This window comes from Pangasianodon hypophthalmus, chromosome 20, assembly GCF_027358585.1.
Source record: "Pangasianodon hypophthalmus isolate fPanHyp1 chromosome 20, fPanHyp1.pri, whole genome shotgun sequence".
Taxonomy (NCBI): domain Eukaryota; kingdom Metazoa; phylum Chordata; class Actinopteri; order Siluriformes; family Pangasiidae; genus Pangasianodon; species Pangasianodon hypophthalmus.
The window spans coordinates 14,898,884-14,920,104 of NC_069729.1; the positions used below are offsets into that span (position 1 = coordinate 14,898,884).

General features: G+C 37.3%; 1 protein-coding gene across 8 annotated transcripts in view; it reads right to left on the reverse strand.

Annotated features, from left to right (window-relative positions):
* Positions 1 to 21,221, reverse strand: part of grip2b (glutamate receptor interacting protein 2b) — a 202,840-nt gene that overhangs the window by 121,454 nt on the left and 60,165 nt on the right. For 6 of the 8 annotated variants that reach the window (XM_053227035.1, XM_053227038.1, XM_053227036.1 and 3 more), the window contains exon 1: positions 20,817 to 21,132. The exons of the other annotated variants lie outside the window; for them this stretch is intronic. In XM_053227035.1, coding sequence (XP_053083010.1) covers positions 20,817 to 20,943 — 127 coding nt within the window. In that variant the 5' untranslated portion in view covers positions 20,944 to 21,132. Of the gene's footprint in view, positions 1 to 20,816; positions 21,133 to 21,221 lie in introns of those variants that run through there. 8 annotated transcript variants of the gene reach the window in all.

Consider the following 21,221-nt stretch of genomic DNA (forward strand, 5'->3'; position numbering starts at 1 on the left):
TGCAACTTCATTACTCTGATTAATCTCTGAATCACAGTCATGCTGACATGAAACTATTCACTGAAGCTACACCTTGGGGATTTTTTTATATATACTTCAGACACCTGTATCCAAAGTAACTTATAAGTGAGGCAGAGTCTAAGCACAGATTTGTGGCTTAAAGATCTTTCCCCAATGTCCAATAGTGGCTTTCTGGCAAGCCAAGGATTTGAACTTATGACCTTCCAGTCACTAGCACAGAACTTTTAATTGCTGAACTAGCACTGTCTGGAGATTGCCCTGTTCTTTAATACCTGTGGCATTTTTGTCAATGAGAACATTATCTGAAATGCTGGTAGTAAAAAGGCACAGTTCATACGGCATCTGTCATATGGAAGGTTATGGAAGTCATACTAGTTATGGGAGACATGCGTTAATTACATTCACAACTGAAGCAGGCCATGCTGTTGTACAGCTTAATAATAAAGCAACTACAAGTTACAAGACAAATGTCATGAAAATATACAAATCATGGATATCAACACAAGTTTGCAGTCGTTTTGGAATCAATAAAGCAGTGCAAGCTGAAAAGCCGGAGAAGGCTGTCACTAGCTATTATTAACTCTAGGTACATAACTCAATCCTACTCTTATTTGTCCATTAGCACATACTGTATGCAAGTGATTTCCTGCAGTAATGCACTCCAGGTCCAATACTGTGGATAAATTCATGTTATCATATCATACATTTTATGTTCATAAGGTAAAGAATGAAATAAAGAGCACTTTCTGCTCAAAATGCAAAGAATACAACAAAGTGCATTAAGAAATTCTTCCAGCAGCTTGACTTCTGAAAAACAGGCCTTTGCACTACTATGTTGAATGATAAAGAGATGCATGAACACATCTTCAGCAACAACAACAAAAAAACACAAGACAGAATCTACAGACCAGTGATTAATATTTATCAGGGTTTTTTTTTTTAATCACTCTTGTATCTCAGTTAATAATCTCCATCTGAAGAAGACAGAGCAGAAATGAAGCAATTGTTTCAATTAAACTATAAGAAACTGCCTGTGATGGAGTTTACAATAAAATCCAAGAGATATGTTCTACCATTAAACTAACAGTTTAGGTTTTTTTTTTTTTTTTTTTTTTCTAACATTTCACATAACAGCAATTTATCTTTAAATGTCAACTAGAAAACGCCTACAAAAGAGTCCTAAGTACTAAAGTTTTTTTTTTTTTTTTTTTTTTGCACACAATGCACAACCTTTTTCATATTTTCTATTCATCACAAAAAAATAAATTTTGAGTTTCCTTTTTGGAATCTGGCCTCTACCTTCTACTCTTTCAAATTCTATCTAGCAGGAATTGAACATACAGTATATGAAAAACATCAATCCTTAAAACAGCTAGATAAAAGCCACACCAGCCTGACCTCATGTAAAATAACTAGGAATTATGATGTGTGAGCTCGATGCTGTTTGATTCTGTATAATTAAATAAGAAAAGCTAAACTAAACATCACTCAACAATTCATAACTTTTTATACAAGTTGGCTCATGTACATTATTACATATTTGATACATAACTCATGAAAGTGTATTGGACATGTAGAAAATGACAACAGTCCCCATTTTGTTGCTTACAGCTGAGTGAAAAAGTTTGTACACCCCATGTTTCTTCATCGTTACACATAACAGTATGGTTAAATGCTGTAATAAAGGTTAAATAGTGTTAAATAACTGCCTCCAATATCTTTCATATCCCCTGAACCTCTTAGTAATACCCAACTTCTTCCTGGCATTCTTCCTGGCAAATATTTGCCCATTCTTCCTGACATATTTGTGCAAACACTGCTACAATTGATATAAAAAGTCTACACACCCCTGTAAAAATGGCAGCTTTTTGTGATTGTTTTGAGAAAAAAAAAAAAAAATGAAACTAAGATAAATCATGTCAGAACCTTTCCCACCTTTAATGTGAAATTGTAAAGTGAAAAGGAATCAGAAACTTTTTAGGAAAAAAAAGGAAAAATAAAAAACTTACAATAACCTAGTTGCATAAGTATGCACACCCCTAAACTAAAACTACTTTGTTGAAGCACCTTTTGATTACAATAAAACACTCAGACGTTTGGGTGAGAGTCCATCAGTGTGGAACATCTTGACTTGGCAATATTTTCCCACTCTTTCTTGCAAAAACATTCTAGATCCATCAAATTGTGAGGGCATCTCCTGTGCACAGCCTGCTTCAAGTCACCCCACAGATTTTCAGTCGGATTCAGGTCTGGGCTCTGGCTAGGCCATTCAGAAACATTGATCTTCTTTTGGTTAAGCCATTCCTTTGTTGACTTGGATGTATGCTTTGGTTCATTGTTGTGCTGAAAGGTGAAATTCCTTTTCATCTTCAGCTTACTAGCAGACAACTGAAGGTTTTGCACTAAAATCTACTGGTATTTGTAGCTATCCATGTTTCCCTCCACCTTGAAAAAAGCCCCAGTTCTGGCTGAAGAAAAGCAGCCCTAAAGCATGATGCTGCCACCACCATGCTGCACCATGGGTATGGTGTTCTTTTGGTGATGTGCTTTTTTCTTTGCACCAAAAATACCTTTTTGAATTATGGAATTATTATACCATTTGGAATTGATCTCATCAGGACCATAACACATTTTGCCACATGATTTGGGGTGAGTTAGTTGAGCTTGGATGTTTTTTGTGAGAAAGAGCTTCCGTCTTGCCATCCTACCCCACAGCTCAGACAGGTAAAGAATACGAGAGATTGTTGTCACATGTAATCAGTTCTTGTCAGATATTCCTGCAGCTCTTTTAATGTTGCCGTAGATCTCTTGGCAGCCTCCCTGGTGAATTTTGTCTTGTCCTTTTATACATTTTGGAGGGACGTGTCACTGTGTCACTGTGGTGCTCCATTTTCTCTACTTGTTGATGATGGCCTCCACGGTGTTCCATGGTACATCTAATGTTTTGGAAATTTTTTTATACCCCTCTCCTGATCAATACCTTTTGACAAATGAGATACCGTGCATGCTTTCTAAGCTCTTTGAGGACCATGGCTCCAGCAGTCAGATGAAACCAAGAAGAAGTGAAGAAAATCCTACAGAAACTGTTGGTCTTTATTTGGGGTTAATCAGAATAATTTAATTCATGACAGCTGTATGATAATTACTTTTGAACATGAGATTAAATGTGATTGGTTCATTGTAAACACAGCCACATATCCAATTATAAAAGGGTGTGCACACTTATGCAACAAGGTTATTGTAACTGTTTTTTTCCCCTATTTTCCCTAAAATGTTCCTGATTCTTTTCACTTATTTATTCACTTTGTATATGCTGTAATTTCACAATGAATATGGAAAAAACTTCTGACATGATTTGTCTTGGTTTCATTGTTTTACATTAAAAAAACCTGCCATTTCAACAGGGGTGTGTAAAGTTTTGATATCTATTGTAGATGTTATATGCTTCAGATCAGTTCATTTTAATGATTTTGCCATGTGTTTTAGACTGAGTGAGTGTCTTATTTTAGAATACATCCACATTTCATTTTCAACTTGTAATTCGATGCATATTTTCTCTATGAAGATAAGTTCTAAAACAGAGATGCGTTTTCCATGTTTTTCATCAAATTTCTGTACCAAACTGTAATACAGAGAGCAGGTAGGGGTTTCATTAACATTCAGTCTTACTCAATGTCAGAATCAGCAAAGATGAACAAAATTATGAGAATCAGTATGACACGGCATTAATTTAACTTCATGATTAACACTGAATTAATTTTTTTTCTAAGATTGCAATAAGCACTGACTTTTCATTTACTAGCTTTCACTGATGCATCTACTTGATTAATGCTGTGTATTTTATTTCTGAATCATTTTAACTGATGTTCACATGCATTTAAACCTTAAGCATCTTCAAAGAGTTCAGAGAGTCACCCTGACTTACAGCAGGTGGTATATAAGGCATTGCTGAGTGCTTTATTGCATGTTAGGGTAAAAACAACCATAAATGGAGAAAATGTGAGGTTGCATATTCTGCGATTTAAAAAAAAAAAAAGCCTAAAAATATGCTATCACTGCTGCACACCATACTCAAGTTATATTCTGGGAAAAACATGCCTTTGAAAGACAGGACAGGGTAAATGTGTCTGAATTTCTTTGGAAACATAATCTAATATACAAAATGAAAAGCTTTGCATTTGCTGTCCTTGCCCACAAATGCTAAAGAAATGGAAAGAGAAAAATAAATTTTAATCTCTTGGATTTAGCTGTACACTCTCCTCAGAATGCAATGTTGCCACCCACTCTAAACACAAGAGCTAAAAATCTAGGCCAGCTGAAGAATAACATCACACAAACCACAAATCCAGTTAATTATTCCATGCAACATACTAAAACCAGTGACTAAAAAATTAATCAGGTGCTAATAAAAGATATAGGCATTTTCCTCTTTGCATAACTCGCATCCTCTGTCTTTTTCTTTCATCTAGCTTTATTTTTAACAGTTTCATATAGTCATGACTAACACTGGGAATGATGCACTGAACCCTTCTAAACCTACTATCAAACGTCTGAAAGATATCTCATATCAGCTTCTCAGAAATGAACCTGAACTGTGAACCAGAGTTGGACCAAAAAAAAAAGTGACTCCTTCATGATGATTGTAAGAGGAAAGCAGCAGGCTTGGTGCAAAGGCTATCAGCAGTCACAGTTAATGGACAGAGCATGTTGTGGAGTGATAGGCCCAAGGTGAGTGTCACACACTCTGTCCCAGGAACTCAGATAGTGATCTATGATGGGCAAGACCTGAACCCAATTATAGGGGAAGCAGGGGAGTCAGAGTCTAAATTAGAGAAGCTCCTACTTTGGTTTAGTCATTGACCTTGCACCAATCTTGGGAGATTTTTTTTGTTTTTGTTTTTTTTTAATATCTGTTTAGAAAATTATGCCCATTTATAGTGAACACCATTGGCACTCTTTGTAATAACAAAATTAATAATGCACAGTAAGTATTGTTTTGTGTATATGTAAAAATGTGTAAAGAAAAAAAATTTCATAACTTCATATGATATGAACATAAAATCAAACTGTAGAGTGATTGTGTTCTGTTTATAAGGTATCATTGGCATTGGAGGTATGAATATGCAACAAATCTGGAATATAAAACCAACATTCCTGTGGTAATAATAAGTCATCATTTTGAAAAACTTTCTGACTACTTTGAGATAATAATCAAATGTATTTTGATAAACATTCTCATTACTAACTTAACTAACTTAGCAAAGGGTATCATTTTTTCTTCATATGGTGGAAACAAGCTTCCACAAATTTTATACATGCCCTTCGGTTGTATGAATTTGCACACACAATCGCCTTTCCTGAAGTTATTTTCATGTAGTAAATTCATAGTAAATAACATTGCAGGTGCTAAATTAATCTTTCTGCATTAGCTTTACCCTGTATTTTGTAACTTGAAGAAATGCACCAAACTGCATATTGGTAAGGGAAACAACAATAACAATAACTTGTTAATAGATGTTAGCAAGTTTGCAACTCCATACAGACAGTAACTGGATGTTAGGATCAAACCAGTCAGCCCTTGTTATAATAACATACCTAAACATACTTAGGAATATGGTCTCAATTATTCATTTGCATTTACTGCATTTCATTTATTATGTATATCAAACCTGAAATAAATAACTTAAATAGAACTTCTGTAATAGTAAAAATGTTTAGATGTTAGTATTCTACATTCAGATATTCCAGTTGCTAAATTAATAAATGTAAATATAGTAAATGCAGGTTAGCCATCAGAGGTACTAACAACAGCAACTGAGCAAATGATGAAGTTCTTTAGGGAGTTCTTCAAGTACAACAGCTGCTCAGGCAAATTTCTAAAGCATTTAACGGAAAGTGACGAAGGTGTTCTGCAGGAGCTAACTTTGATATTTCAGTTTAATGAATACAGTGCATCTACAGGGTAGCTGAATTTCTGAATAGAACAGTGAAACAAGATCTGAAATGGAAAATAGCTTATTGATAGTCATCTACTGACCTCAAGTGAGCAACAAATGAAGCAGAAAAATGCGTGTTTATTTCAGATTTCAGGGCCTGACAGCATAGAAGTCTTTCTGTCTTTCTTTAAAAAAAAAAAAAAAAAAGCCCATTATCATAAACGGTTGTGAGCAGGCACTGTGGGTTGAAGGTTTCTTTCGGTCTTCTGGGAAGAGACGAAGCATAAAAAAAGCTTAATGTGTATAAGGTAGGCTTTGCAATGAGGAAAAAACAAATAGCATGGAATTCAGTGAAGAAGTATTCAGTGTAAATGTATTATCATCAAATAATATGCAGTTTAATTTTGACTGGTATCCAAATAAGTATATCAGATTTAATGTTATATGTTTAATGGGTTGATTTCACTAGCTGATGTGTTTCTAAGCTGGCAAACACCTGCTATTTTAACATTAATCTCTCAGACTCCTCTTACAGGAAGTCTGTCAGTGGACAGGATTTGCAGACGGAGATCAATATTAGGTGAAATATATGTAATTTGTGGTGTCTGGAAACTGTGTACACTGGCCGTGTGCAGAGCTGAGGCTCACCATGAGATGCACTCATATATTTTTAGCTCTGGATCATACAGCTTAAATGTGAGCTGACAACCACGATTAGTTTCTGCTTCAACTTCCTCTAAACCATTCGGAATGACAGAGGCCTTGCTAATACCTTTTTGGCTGATGCACATATACAGTGCATTAGTGCATATACAGTATATTCCATTACAAGTTCAACTTTAGTACATTTTTTTAATAGATGATAGAAAAAAATGTACACAAGACGTTTGTCAGCATCATTCATGCAACCTGTATGTCAAAACATAGTTCAGTGGTGGAAGGAGTACAATACACACCGACTTGGGTAAAACTCCTTCCACTGTATTAATAATTCAATCAAGTAAAATTAAAAGTAAGCATCAAGAAATTTCCCCAATAAGCGTAAGTAAAAAAAGGAAAAACTATTTGCGGAATTACTTTACAAATTACTTTTTCATATGTCTGTGATGTGAGCCATACTGAAGTGCTCACCACCTCCATTATCAACGTTATATAAAGAAAGGTAATGTTAGCTGACTAGCTAACTTAGCCAAATGCTGTTGTGGATTCAGTAGCTAGCTAGCTCATGTTAGTTCATACATGTTTCTAGCTATCAAGCAAAGAAGCCGCTTATACATTATCCTGAGCATTGCCTACAGGTCTTGGGTGCCAAACTCAAATTCTGTCAAGACCACATCAGCATTTTTGTGATCACTTGGGGGGTCACAGTGTAAAGCTATTCATTTTTGAACACATTATGGAGTCCATCGACTAACACCAGTAACCAGCTCCGAAGGTAGGATAAGACATTTATAGCAAAAAGCAGGGCTAACTGAGCTATTCAACTGTATGAACTATTAGGTTATAACCTAATAGGGTTTTTATATCCAGTAAGCATCTGTTTTCCAAATATGGAAAATATATTTTTCATATATAAATGTATTTTCCACAAATAAAATTTAATTAAGAATGAAATAAAAGAAGAACTCACACAGGCTTATTTCTGCTAAGAACATACATATCTGTAGTCTCCCATCTCTCTGTCAACATTTCCTTTTATGTTTTTTTGTAGGTCCCTTCACTGGGCGATACATTTCAGGATTTGGAGTCAAATACTGAATCAGTTTAAAGGCCAACCCAGACGTGTATCTTTTTACACCTGGGTCCGACTTGCATCAAATGCAGCTTGTAGGTGTGACTTTAACCAGCATTTCAGCCCATGTGAGCCCATGCACGTTTTACAGTGGCGCATGCGGCTCGCCAGTAGTTGCTATTCTATGGGTCTGGTTGTGAACTCCAAATATGGTTGTGTACTCCAGAATGCAGCCGTACGATTGGTTTTCAACCTTCCTAAATTTTCCCATACCACCCCATTGCTGCGCTCCCGCCACTGGCTTCCTGTAGCTGCCCATTAAGACTTAAAACACTGATGCTTGCCTACAAAGCCAAAAACGGACCAGCACTTATCTCAAAGCACTTATCACACCTCACGCGGCACCATGCTCCCTCCGATCCTCTAGCACTGCTTGACTGGTCCCACCATCTCTCAGGGTACAAGGAAGGCATGCATCGAGACTCTTCTCTGTTCTGGCACCAAGGTGGTGGAATGAACTTCCCCTAGATGTCCGAACAGCTGAGTCACTGGCAGTCTTCAAACTTAAGTTAGCACTTTCACAAAAAAAAAAAAAAAAACTCCCCAACAGAGTTTTGGACTGATGGTATTCCTAGATTGTGACCTAGTGAGCCAATAACAGAATGTATTTTTGATAGATTTCAAAGCACTATTGTAAGTCGCTCTGGATAAGGGCATCCGCCAAATGCCATAACTGTAAATATAGTGAAAATCTTGAGTGGTAAGTACCACAGGCCATTCCAGTATCATTTTAGACATTCCAAGATGGCATCACAGATTGCTGCCTTGGTACAGAGCCCACGGTATTTTCATTTTTGTTGTTTGTTTGTTCTGTCTTTGGCAGCTTTTCTCTGATCAGATACATCAGGAACAAATCACTGAACATTTGACAGATCGCACCAGATAATCTTTTGCCAGTTTTTGAACATTGTCAGGATTTTTTGGAACATTCTAGTCAGTCGAGCAGTGGTTCTCTACAAGCAGTACATGCTACGTAAACAGGGGAAGTGAGCCGACACTCCTGAGTATCCACCTAGCAAACCTTCGCTCTCTTGCCAACAAAATGGATAAGCTACTGTAAGACTGAGACTGGGAAAATTCAGCACCTGTAAACTCAATACTGTTGACCCACCCCCAGGGTTGTGTGTACTTCTCACTGCTCTTCTGCCTCTAGACAAGTGACTGTATGCCTACAGACCCATCTGTCATTCTCCTGAAGTTTGCTGAAGACACTACAGTCATCTGCCTCATCCAGGATGGTGATGAATCTTCTTACAGAGGCAAGGTCAAACAGTTGGTTGTCTGGTGCAGTCAAACAACCTAGAGCTGAACATGCTCCAAACAGTACAGATGACAGTGGACTTCAGAAAGAACCAATCCAGATGACACTTCCTCCACTCACCATAATGAACAGCACAGTGTCAGCCGTGCAATCCTCCACGTTCCTGTGCTCTACAATCTGACAGGACCTGAACTGGGAGATCTACATTGACTCCATTGTGGAAAAAGCCTAGCAGAGGATGTACTTCTTCTGCCAATTAAGGAAGTTCCACCTGCCACAGAAGCTGATGATACAGTTCTACTCAGCCATCACTGAGTCTGTTCTGTGCACTTCACTAACTGTCTGGTATGGTTCAGCCACCAAACCAGACAAAAGAAGGCTTCATTGGACTGTGAGGACTGCTAAGAGGATCATTGGTGCACCCCTGGCCACTCTCCAGGATTTGTATACCTCCATGGTCAGGAAGCAGACAGAAAAAAATTATCACAAAACCCACACACGTGAGCCATGATCTTGTTGAACTCCTCCCCTCTGGTAGGCGCTACAGAGTACTCTACACCAACACAACTAGGCAAAAGAAAAGTTTTTCAGCATAGGTTATCTTCCTCATGAACAGTTAATATGGACACTAATCTTCTTTAAAGTACAATTGTTGGGCTATAGTGCAATATATTACTGCTACGTTGTAACCCACACTTACTGGTTTGCACAGTTTTTGGCACATCCCTATTGGACATATGCTACACTGTGTTTTGGTTATATTGGTCTGTATTATATATATTTTTTTTATATTGTTTTACTTTTTTCTCCTTTCTCCTCATTCTTTGTACCCCACTGTGTGTTGCACTAAATGTAAGTACTAGAAGCACCTCTAAGCCAGAAACAAATCCCTTGTATGTGCAAGCACACTTGGCCAATAAAGCTGTTTCTGATTTTTTGCAGGTTCAGTGGCCCGGATGAAATGAGACAGTGGGCTGTGTTAATCCAATTATAATTATAATTTGATTAAACTGTGGTTTTCTACGTTGTGCTTTAATACTGGTTGCTGTTGTTCAGCAGGTTATGCTGTATTACGTGTTTTAAAATCTTGATTCATGTGCCCTTTGCTAACTTTGAGCCCTTCCCCTCTAATTGTCTCTGCAATCTTTCAAAAATTCACATGCATGCATCCTTCTCATCCATAGATTATCTCATTGCTTTGTCTTCTTCCGCACATTCCTCTCTTCTCACACTGCAGTCAGACTCCACATCCACTGACGCAATGCCACGCAATGGCAATTAAACATCAAACTCTTGCCTCAATTCCCATTTCTCGTAAAACGATAAAATATTGATATGTTCATTCCATAGAACCAACAACTAACCACCTTATTTCTCATCTTCTCTTCTATTTGTCCATACGGCTTACTGAGTTTTACAAACACTCAGTTTGAGCAGGGCCAGCTGTGTACAAAAGTGTGTCTTATATAGAATGAATCATGGTGCTTTGAGGTGAGCATCAATCTGCTCTGTCTTTATAGCAATGCACAAATTTCCCACAGGATGTAACATTACACTCAACAGACATGCAGTGTGGGAAGAAATGAATAAGCAATGGTCCCAGTGGTTTGAAATGGTATTTAACCCTTTCAGACCTATATTAAAATGACAGCCAGCTAAAAATATTTTTTGGACAATTATTTTCTCTTTATGTACAAATGTAATCAATCAGTAAATTCATATTTGATGTGCAAAATTTACTTCTCTGGTTTATACCCATATTAAAAATCATAAAAATCAAAAGAACTAAATTCTCACCCAAATCAATTCTAATATATGATGCTGTGTGGGTTGATTTCAAGATGACTACTGATGGGTTATTTAATGATTGGGGTGATGTTTATCCCTTGTAAGTCATCTAAGGCAACAATATCCTATTTTTTATGAGATCACTTTACCGGTAATGGCTGCATTAATCTCTTATATGAGTAACATGGTTGAAAGTAACAGTGTTGATTTATTTTGCATAGAATTATGCAGGAGCCTCACAGTTCCTGTAGTACTAGAATATCATAGAATCAAAGAAACTGACAAAATTACTCATTTATTTATGTGACCCAAAAAATATGAGGTGAAAAGCAAAGCACCAGCTTTGTCTGTGAAGCATTGCTGACATGCCACACATTCATGGCAGAAATGCTAAAGAGTGTAAGATCATCTCTAACACAAGGGGACTGTCTGAACAGTGACTTGAGGCTGAGCTATTATAATATTTTACAACCACTGACTGGACAGAAAGCACCACTAGCATCTTGTTCTGATGTCTCAGTAACATCTTTCAAGGGGAAAAAGGAGACAAGAACCAAATTACACCTCTAATATTTCCACAATATCAAGGAAGGAATGTGGTACTGTGGGAAAAGTGGCACTGTGATCAATCAATTATATATATTATTAATATATATATATTAAACCACAGGAAGTGTTGCTCCTCTGACACGTCCTTTTAAACACTGTCTGTATATGTTTATTATGCGTTTTAAATTTGGCCAATTCTTGGTTTCTATTGGTTTCTATTGGTTTCAGCAGGAGAACATAGTAAAGAGATCATTACCAAAACATATTTGAGAGCAACATTTACATAAAAAACAGGGACTGCGACTACCATCAAGAAAATTTTGTGAAAATCCGTCACTATGGCATTAATTAAAGAATATAAAGAATATAATAAAAAAGTCAAGAAAGTGAGCCAACACAAACCCATATATTAAAACAAATAAAACTAAACATTCAATTATTACAAAAGAAATGCTGCCATATAAACGGAGGACAGGCTCCTGTGACTGCACATAGCCTTAAGCAGTGAAGAAATGCCTCAGCTGATGGAAGATTTAGCACTCACTTATTATTGTTAATAATATACGTTATTAAACATTTTTATAGGAATAGAAGTAGATAAAAAAAAATACTTCCACTTCTGTCTTTCAGCCTTTCAGTCTTTCATTTCATACTCCCAGCTGTCTGTGCACTTGAACTTTTATGGAGCTTTATGGGGATCACTACATGCAAATGAGCTGTGTCGGAAATGCGCTTTGCATTTTACGGGTGATCAAAATACCTATGATGATACCTAGTATGAAGAAAATCAGCCTTTCTGGCTGGAAAATTTTAGTTAGGTTTGGCTTACACAAACATTTACACACAACTTCACTAAAAGATTGATCAAAGAAGCCCATTTTTAGTATTTATCATTTTGTCATTTTAAGAAATAGAGACTGGCTGCAAGCAAAAGCCAAAAAAATGCAAACGGAAAAGCAATTTAATCTGTATTGTGAAAAAGTAAATGTTAAGTTGCCCATCCAATCATTCACTGTGGCTATCTCTGAAGCTGTGACACTGTAGCAATCCTACTGTTGATGTACTTCAGTCATGATAGTAGCTTATCTGGACCTCTGTAAAAAAAAAATTATGTAACTGAATCTTCTCAAATTTTTGTTGAATAGTCCTGACTTAGGACATAGCATTGATCTGAGAATTTTATGACAGTCAGCCATCTGGATTTACTGCTTTACAGTGTCACTAACATGCATAAAATTAATAATAACAACCTTAAAGTCTGAAAATTGGCAATTATATTAATTTAATTCAGTTCAGTTTTTGCATTTAAACATATTAAGGCCTTTAATTTCAAAGTAAGACTTTTCAAGATTCTGCATGATTCTCCATGTGGACATTCTGCAATTAAATTGTGAGACTCTATACTGACTCCAAAAAATTAAGTTAATGAATGCCAGAAACCATTGGTATCAAATCTACATATTATTCAGAAGTTACTGTATTTAGGCTTGACAATATTATACATACGTAGCTCACAAACCATTTTATAATTAAGCTACGGAAATCAGTAAAAACGTGTGTTTGTCGTACTGCAACAATAGCATAATGAAATGTAACCCGTGTTGATGTATGGTTTCTTTTTTGGCCTAATTACATCGTACACATGAAATGTCTGAGCACAAATATTTATCAGATTCTGTCAGTTCAGATTCAAACCAGCTTTTTTTCCTGTTTCAGCAAAAAATTCACAGACAAGCTAAATGAGTAAGAGCGCCGACTTGTGGAGAATCTTCAGCCTGCTAAATATAGGTGAGGGAGTGAATTATACGCAGGTCCATGAGCTGAAAAGTGCACTGGAGGTCTTATTAAAACCAGTCTATGGAAGAAAACAGGATAATCAAACTATGTGAATATAAGATTCTGCTGATGATCATTTATTTATAATCATCATTTATATATATAATATATACCACCTGAACATTACCTCAATGCCATTAATATACAGAACAGTCGACAAAACAAGAGAGTAAAGGAAGGAAACAGAGGCAGAAAAAGGGTGAGAGAGTGGGAGAGAAAGCAAAAAAAAGCATGTGCTCTGACCTAATTTCTCTCCTACACACTGCTACGGCTAGTTAGGACAAAATTATACAGTCAAGCAGTTGCAAATGAGTCTATATTCAGAATAGGTGAGAGAAGGCACACAGTGAACATCTTTCTCATCTACCTAGTACCACAGAGCAGCTCTTTCTCAGCTACCTAGTACCACAGAGCAGCTCTTTCTCAGCAACCCAGTACTACAGAGCAGCTCTTTCTCAGCTACCCAATACCACAGAGCAGCTGTTTCTGAGCTACCCAATACCACAGAGCAGCTGTTTCTCAGCTACGCAGTACCACAATGCAGCTCTTTCTCAGCTACCTAGTACCACAGAGCAGCTCTTTCTCAGCAACCCAGTACTACAGAGCAGCTCTTTCTCAGCTACCCAATACCACAGAGCAGCTGTTTCTGAGCTACCCAATACCACAGAGCAGCTGTTTCTGAGCTACCCAGCACCACAATGCAGCTCTTTCTCAGCTACGCAGTACCACAGAGCAGCTCTTTCTCAGCTACCCAATACCACGGAGCAGCTCTTTCTTTACTACCCAGTACTACAGAGCAGCTGTTTCTCAGCTACCCAACACCACAGAGCAGCTGTTTCTCAGCTACCCAATACCACAGAGCAGCTGTTTCTCAGCTACCCAGCACCACAGAGCAGCTCTTTCTCAGCTACGCAGTACCACAGAGCAGCTCTTTGTCAGCTACCCAATACCACAGAGCAGCTCTTTGTCAGCTACCCAGTACTACAGAGCAGCTCTTTCTCCGCTACCCAGTACTACAGAGCAGCTGTTTCTCAGCTACCCAACACCACAGAGCAGCTGTTTCTCAGCTACCCAGCACCACAGAGCAGCTCTTTCTCCGCTACCTAATACCATAGAGCAGCTGTTTCTAAGCTACCCAGCAACACAGAGCAGCTCTTTCCCATTTACCCAATACCACAGAGCAGCTCCTTCTCAGTTACCCAGCACTACAGAGCAGTCCTTTCTCAGTTACCCAGCACCATTGAGCAGCCTTTTCTCAGTTACCCAATACCACAGAGCAGCCCTTTCTCAGTTACCTAGTGCCACAGTCCAGCTCTTTCTCAGTTACCCAGTACCCCTAGTGCAGCTCTTCCTCAGTTACCCAGCACCACAGAGCAGCTCTTTCTCAGTTACCCAGGATGACAGAACAGCTCATTCTCAGTTACCCAGCACCACAGAGCAGCTCTTTCTCAGTTACCCAGGATGACAGAACAGCTCATTCTCAGTTACCTAATACCTATTACCACAGAGCACACTTCATCTTTTTTGGTAAGGATTTTCAGATTTTTTTTCTCTTTGGATTAATTTTGGGTGAAAATCTTCTGTGGCTGAAATTTCAGTACATCCCTAATAATTATAGTTAACTGATGTTATATGTGATTGTCTTATGTTAGTTGAGTTGAACATAATAGATTTTATTGCACTTTGAAGAATTAGGATTTCCTACACAACATGTGTGAAGACAATCACACATGCCAAAGGCTGTACTTCCAAATTATTGCAGACATTTATCACATGTTGTCATTTCTCATTTTTAATTGCTAATTCATAAGAACCAACTCGTATGAAAAATTTCGAATAGTTAATGAAGAAAAGGGGTGATGTTAGCGGTTGAAGCTTTTTCTAGGACTCCTACAAAATCCACATGCTCCATGACACCTCAGATAGTGTGAGATTCTTTGGAATAGGGACAAATATAGCGAGTGACACATGACAAAAGAACAGCCAACTTTGCAGATGCCGGTGTTTTCTCAACTTTCTCTGACGCCACTTGACTTGACGCACTTATGAAATATTCAATATTCAGAATTCTATCTCTGTAGCTACACACAGACCTTGGCTGAACAATGAATAAAGGAGGCCTTTCTTTTGCTGTCTTACAGAACAGTGAGTTCTCTAACAAATGTCAAACTTCAGAGCAGGATTGATTCTAATACACAACCTAGAAGAGAATGAATCATGATGCTTTGATGTGAGTATGTAGCTGTTCCATTCTTATAGCTCTTCTTTTCACAAGATTTAGTGTGACACACAATGGAAATGACGCCTGGGAAGAAATGAAAAAGCGATACTTTCTGTGTTCTGAAATGGTACTTAATAGCAATGCCTGTCCCTATACACTAGACAGGGATATCTTGGATTTAGCTATAAACAATGTACCAGTATGCCTGCCATTATGATTGATTGTGGTATAAGTGTGGTTAGCAATTACATTTTCTATACTGTTGATTTTATACCGCTCTAATAAGATTAATATTAGTGCAGTAATATCCATACGCCTCATGACTTTATACCTAATTACTTACAGTAAAGCCTCGCACCTCCATCCTGTGGGCAGGGAGTTTCCTCCCCCAGTTGTAGGCTGATTGGCATCTCTAAATTGTCCGTAGTGTGTGAATGGATTTGCAAGTGTGTGTGCAATTGTGCCCTGTGATGGGTTGGTACTCTGTCCAGGGTGTCCCCTGCCTTGTGCCCTGGGATAGGCTCCCTGCAACCCGGGATAAGCGGTATAGAAATTGGATGGATGTAAGTAAATTAACTATATTTTATATATAATATATTATATATAAACTACTATTATCAATTGCATGTGAAGGACACACTTGTTGGAAATGTATATTTCTGTATATTACAGGGTTCACAGAGACATGACAGTTACGCACTTTAAAAAAAAGTTAGAGAGATGCTTCTTGCTTCTCTTATCATTCTATAGTGCTTTCTTCCCTCCATTTTCCTCACTCATCAAACACTCTTCTTGCAATTACAAAAACTGCAGCCTTTGGCACCTATTTTAAAACTACCCATAGCATGATCTATTTTAATGCAAGCTTACTGGCAATTTGGAAGCATCTGTTGCTTAAACACAGCTTGTGCCATGAATTGCTGGGATGCCTGTCATGAGGTCTTGTGATGGGGACTATTAACACGGCAGCTAACTAATCAGCCAAGGCATGAGTTGCCCACACTGGAATAGACGGATGTTCATTTTTCTGGGCTCAGCACATCAGACATGGACAGTGATTACTGTGATCCAATTTTAGCCATTTTCCTTCCATAATTTCACTGTCGCTGAGAACTCGACAAGACCAAATATTGGTCATATTCGGGCTGGCAGAGCAAATTAAACTGCGGGACCAGAGAACCCGGTGAAATTCCGGAAGGACATGGAGACCCTGTATCTGATTTATGTATTTGTAGGGAAAATTCCGCATTTGCATGTTTAAGATCTCATCTTCTACTTTTAGTCACTTATAAAAACATAAGTCTTTTTTTAGACAAATAAATAAATAACCTTGATGCGCTTGATGTAGAAAATGCAAGCAGCAAATACATATTGTACATTTTTAGGTTTACATCTAAATTTGAAAATGTCTTTACATCATCATTTTTATGTTCATCAGCTGCTTTCCTTTTGTGATTAATCAACATTATGTGCTTTTTTTGGGTAGTTGTTTACACACAACTAACTACAATCAGCAATACAAACTCCATCCTGTCTAATGCTATGAAATGCATAAACAGGAGAATAAAAAGAAAATGCATGGAACATTGATGAGACATAATTTGTGCAAGATGTGTGTAGCAGAGTTTATTTTTGCAGTACCTAGGTCCTACAATGACATAACCCTATGCAGTAAGCGTGTATATATATATATATATATATATATATATATATATATATATATATATATATATATATATATATATATTTATATATGCACACACACACACACACACACACACAAACACACCAGATGTTTACATATAGTCCATAAGACACAATAATAACTGAATTTACACAAATGAACCAGTTGATTCACCAGTTGAAACACTTGATTCTTACTACTGTGTGCTGTTACCTGGACGATCAATGGCTGTTTTTATGTTTTGTGATAGTTGTTCATGAGTCCCTTGTTAAACTAGTTAAACTGCCCACTGTTCTTCAGAAAAATCCTCCAGGTCCTGCAAATTATTTGAGATACTATACTATACTACTTGAGATCCATCTTTTCACACTGAGGACAGTTGAGGGACTCGTACACAACTATTACAAAAGGTGCAAACATTCACTGATGCTCAAGAAGGCAAAACACTACATTAAGAGCCAGGGGGATGTAAACTTTTGAACAGGGTGATTGGTGTCAATTGTTATTATTTTGTTTAAAGATCTTATTTATATATATGTCGCCATTCGGGATTTGGCATAACTGTTTGATGATGCTCTGCAAAAAAAATAATAATAATAAAATATCCATACTATTTTGACTATACTCAAATTTATCTAGTATTTCCTATTATATGCTTACAATAAACCAAATATAATAGGACTAAACCTATTTCTGGACATTTTACTAAATCCAAGCTTCTTCGATTGGCAGATAATTTTAAGTAATTTTTTCTAGAAAGAAGCAAAATTATCTCCCAAAGGACTAATTCAATTTAAAGCTTGAAATAAGGAAAAATGTCTAGAAATAGGTTTAATAATCTTATATTTGGTTATTTTTGAGTTGAGAACTGAAGTTTTGATGTTGACTCTGGGTAGCATAAGAAATGAAAAATCAAGTTTAATATCAATGACAGGGTTACTGTGGATAAAATAAATACATAAATCCATCCAAATAAATATATATATATATATATATATATACACTGACTGTCCACTTTAATAGACATGTTTATTCATGCAATTATCCAATTATGTGGCAGCAGTGCTTTGCATAAAATCATGCAGATACAGGTCAAGAGCTTCAGTTAATGTTTACATCAAATATCAGAATAAGGGAAAAAATGTGATCCCAGTGACTTTGACCATGGCATGGTTGTTGGTTGTTGTGCCAGATGAGCTGGTTTTGAGTAATTCAGAAATGGCTGATCTCTTGGGATTTTCCCACACAACTGGTACATAGAATGGCTTCGTAACAGTTCTGCGGGTCAAAACGCCTTGTTGATGAGACTGATCAGAGGAGAAATTGAGTTCCAGCTGAGAGGAAGACTGTCCAGGCTTCAGCTGTCCCGTTTCCGTGAGAATGTGCCCCTGTGCCCACTGCCACATGACTGATTGATAGGATAATTGCATGAATGTTCAGGAGTACAGGTGTTCATATTAAAGTGGACAGTGAGCGTATAAGTATATAATATTTAAACACAATTTTAAAGGAATTTGAGAGCCCTAAAAATAAGAGCCTGAAGTTTGAGATCGTGTCCTTCTTTAGTCATGAATTGTAGTTTAAAACAATCTGCAGTTATACATGCTCACATGCCTCATTAGTACTGGTACCTAATTATATCTTACTGTTCATAATTACATAGTGCCATAGGAGAACAGGGCGACTTCTCCTGAGAGTTAAAGTGAAAAGCTTGTTAAACATTTTCAGAGACTCAGTGAATATATCAAGTCTGGTTCTGAATAATACATTAGATGTGAAACAATGTAATTTATTCTGAAATGCTTTTTATAAAGGCAGCTTTTTTGACATAGTGGAACATTTTACTTTTACAGGCAGTGCTGATCATAGAAATTGAGCTATGACTAGTTGGAAGAACATCATCAAGGAGTGTAAACAAGGCCAGTAAGGTAAAAAGCACTTGAAATTAAATGCCAGTAAAAAAATATATATATATATTTTCAATATCAACTGATATATCAAGATCAGACGTCATCAACCTCAGAAATAAATCCTGCTTCTTATATTATTGTATTATTATTGAACACAATGAGCTTCATTCCAGAGTCCTACTGCCTGCTGCACGACAGCAAAAAATGAGGATGTGTCTATGTGGCTGTTAGTAAGATACATTTTTATTAGTCAGATAAATTATATTAAAGCTAGAGATAAGCATTTGTAATAGCATTAGTACTTAAATTCCCTTGATAGTCTACTGTGTTTGTGACACCAACATGGCGTTGACTAACATTTCAGCTAGTAGCTACATTGTTCTCTCAATTCTGCTAGCTTTGTAACTATGCTTAACTGTGGTTAAAAATAAATAAATAAATCAATAATTTAAGTCTAGCTAGCATCTTTTTTCACTCAAGCTTTAAAATGCAAGGTGATGGCACTATGTATTCGTAGAGTTAAGAGATAAGACAGCCTTGCTTGGTTTTTTTTCAGTATTTTTTCAGTGTCACTGAGTGTTTTCAAAGCCATAGTTAAATAGCTACAGCTCTGGCCTAGAAAAAAGGGCTTCCACACACCACTGTGACACTGAAATCATGAGCTGTCATCTGTCTATTCTCTGTAGACAGTAAGTTTCCACCCCCATCACCACAGCAAATGGCAATTAAATGAAGGGCTCAATTTCTGATATGATTTACATTTTATTTATTTTTGTTACTGGTTTTCAGTGCATCAGAGTTTTGGGGTAAACTACACTAGCTACCATTTTTAGTCTAGTTAATTATGTTTCCATGCAACCAAAACAATGGACGGGGTAAGTGCATTGGCACATTCACTTGGCCCATGGGTTAGTTAACAAATTTGTGATAAGAATAAATGAGACCACCAGAATGATGAGGTCACCAGTAGACTGAACATCTATTTGGACATCTGCTGATGGAAGATGATCCAAGAGCGCATGTGAGAGTAACCTGAGCACAGTTATCAGTTTCCCTAGAGATCTGATAATGCACTTGATAATTATCATTAAACTCTCTGCTTAAACAGCTGCCAATGCCATTCATAAATCCAAGAAGCAAGCATGACTCAGAGGGATTAGATGCTTTGTCCTAGTTTATGGAATCACATAAATGAATCACTCTGATTATCATTCAGTTTGTATACATAGAGGATATAGCATATACATATTGTGATCAACTAGAAATGTCAATCGCATCAAATATTTAAACCTCTAAAGTGAAATCAATTCTGCTCAATCATCGGCATCGCAATAAGACTGGCGTATGCCTTTCAAGCTGAGGTTTAAGTGTGTCACCACAAATTTAGCCCCACCTCTACCCTGGGGGATTTTGACTGAAACCATACAGAAGAGAGAGTTTTCACCAAGCACCTTGTCTCTCGAGAATAAACTGCATGAATACGCTTTACATAAAACAAGTTTCTGGTACATCAATGAAAATCACAGGTCAAAGTTATTATTATGACACTGACATTAAATGAAAAGGATTAAAATGAGTGAAAGTATGAAACAAGACAGAGTAGTAGTAGGAAAGAGAGAATTTTCACCCCTTTAGCACCTTTTCTAATAAGTGGATATGATAGAGACTACATGAATATGCTTGATGCAAAACAAGAAGATCGCGGGTCAAAGTTTATTAATTAAACCATACAGGTGCAATTGAAATAGAGGAAGCTAAAGAGAGAAGCAAGATAGAGTAAGAGTTAAGAGAAAGACAGAAAGTTTGTTCTCATCTTACCACTGATGCAGAGGCTCAGTGAGCACAGACTCTCGTCGCAGGTCTCGGGACTCTCTGCCTCCCACTGGAAGCTCCTCTCCCTCTTCCGAGGTGACATCCTCCTCACCACATACAACAATCTGTCCATTATTCACTCCTTCTTTTTAATCCAGCAGACCCACTTCTTATCTCTCTTACTCTGAGTGCATTAGATGTGCCGAGTTGGTTAAATGAACAAGCACCAGCAAAGTGTGCGTGCTGTGCTACGAGAACTAAGCAGGAAGGAGGGGAGAAAAGAAAAACATCCAATTTACCCAGCACGCTCCCCTCTTGCTGCAAAGCTATATCCCACTGCTTCTCCAGCACAACTCCCAGCCTACTGCTCATTTTTTAAACCTCCCTCCCCTCTCTCTCATCCTGTGTGTT